Source organism: Buceros rhinoceros, unplaced genomic scaffold (assembly GCF_000710305.1).
Source record: "Buceros rhinoceros silvestris isolate BGI_N320 unplaced genomic scaffold, ASM71030v1 scaffold19135, whole genome shotgun sequence".
Lineage (NCBI taxonomy): Eukaryota > Metazoa > Chordata > Aves > Bucerotiformes > Bucerotidae > Buceros > Buceros rhinoceros.
Window position 1 is genome coordinate 6,341 of NW_010411358.1, and position 1,091 is coordinate 7,431.

At 53.5% G+C, this 1,091-nt stretch overlaps 1 protein-coding gene across 1 annotated transcript in view; it reads right to left on the reverse strand.

Annotated features, from left to right (window-relative positions):
* DCXR (dicarbonyl/L-xylulose reductase) overlaps positions 1–271 on the reverse strand; it is a gene marked incomplete at its 5' end in the record, with an annotated part of 1,655 nt that extends 1,384 nt beyond the window's left edge. Inside the window, one exon of the mRNA XM_010136002.1 lies at positions 229–271. Coding sequence (XP_010134304.1) covers positions 229–271 — 43 coding nt within the window. The remainder of the gene's footprint in view (positions 1–228) is intronic.
* Positions 272–1,091: the final 820 nt, after the last annotated feature.

A 1,091-nucleotide genomic window follows, 5' to 3' on the forward strand; every position in this document is an offset into this window, starting at 1 on the left:
AGTCTTGCGGGGCTATGATGGTAGCCAAAAGGGCAAAAACATCTGGAGGGAGTCAGTCCTCACCACCTCCCGCTCCCGAGAGAGAGTCAAAGCAAGAGAGGGAAGGGGCTGCATGCGCAAACTGTCAGGCTGACCTTGGACTACAGTCCCTGCAGCCCCCGCACTGGACACTTAGCTCTGCTGTCACTGCTGGTTGTGGCGACAACTGCAGCGACAGTTCTTCCTCACCTGGGAAACATGAAGCACAGCCCCAAGATTCACATCAAGAGACCTACAAATAAATCAAATTTAGAAGTCAGAGTGGTTGCAGCCTGGGCCAGAGAGGAGTTGTTCTGGGAGGCAGCAGAGGACAAGTGCTGCTGGTGTCTTGGAAATGCTGGCCAACTGCAGAACACAGAGAGAAAGGCCGGGCGGACTGGCCGGCAGGAACAGGTGGCATGCCCTGAGCCGGAGGCCGCTCGCTGGACTGTTTGTTTGTAAGCTGCTTGGTGTTCGGTGGGGAGGGGCGCTCATGCATCATCACCTCGTTTCCAGCGGGACTCTGCTCTTCAGCAAACTAATGCAGTTCCTCTGCTAAAGGTTAAACAGCGAGCCCTGGGCCTCAGCCAGGGACGACTCTGAGGTCCATCGAACCCTTCATGTGGCTTTAAAACAACCAGTCTGCTGTGGGATGGGTAGAAGCAGCTTTTCTTCTGTTGGCCATCTAGTCCTTCCTTGGTCAGGTTTTTAGCTGATAGAACGGTCTCAGTAGAATCCAGACGGTTCATGTCCTAGTCACAAAGCGATCCTTCGTTATAGACCCACAACGGCTGTTCTCAATACAGGGACAAACATGACCCAGCTCCTGAGAAGGCGCAGACCTGTCCCTACCCGACCGCTTACCTCCACAACTGCAGCGACAGATCTTTTGCAAGAAGATGTTGTGTTACTGCAGTAAGCGAATTCAATTTCCTGCTGTGGCTGTTTTACCTGGCTGTTTACCTGGCCTTGTCGCCTCTGTATCAGAGCTGTCCATCGACAACTACCTTTCAGTTTGGCAGCGACCGAGTTGGAGCTCGGCTGGAAGCTCTGAGCTCGATCAACAGCAAAAG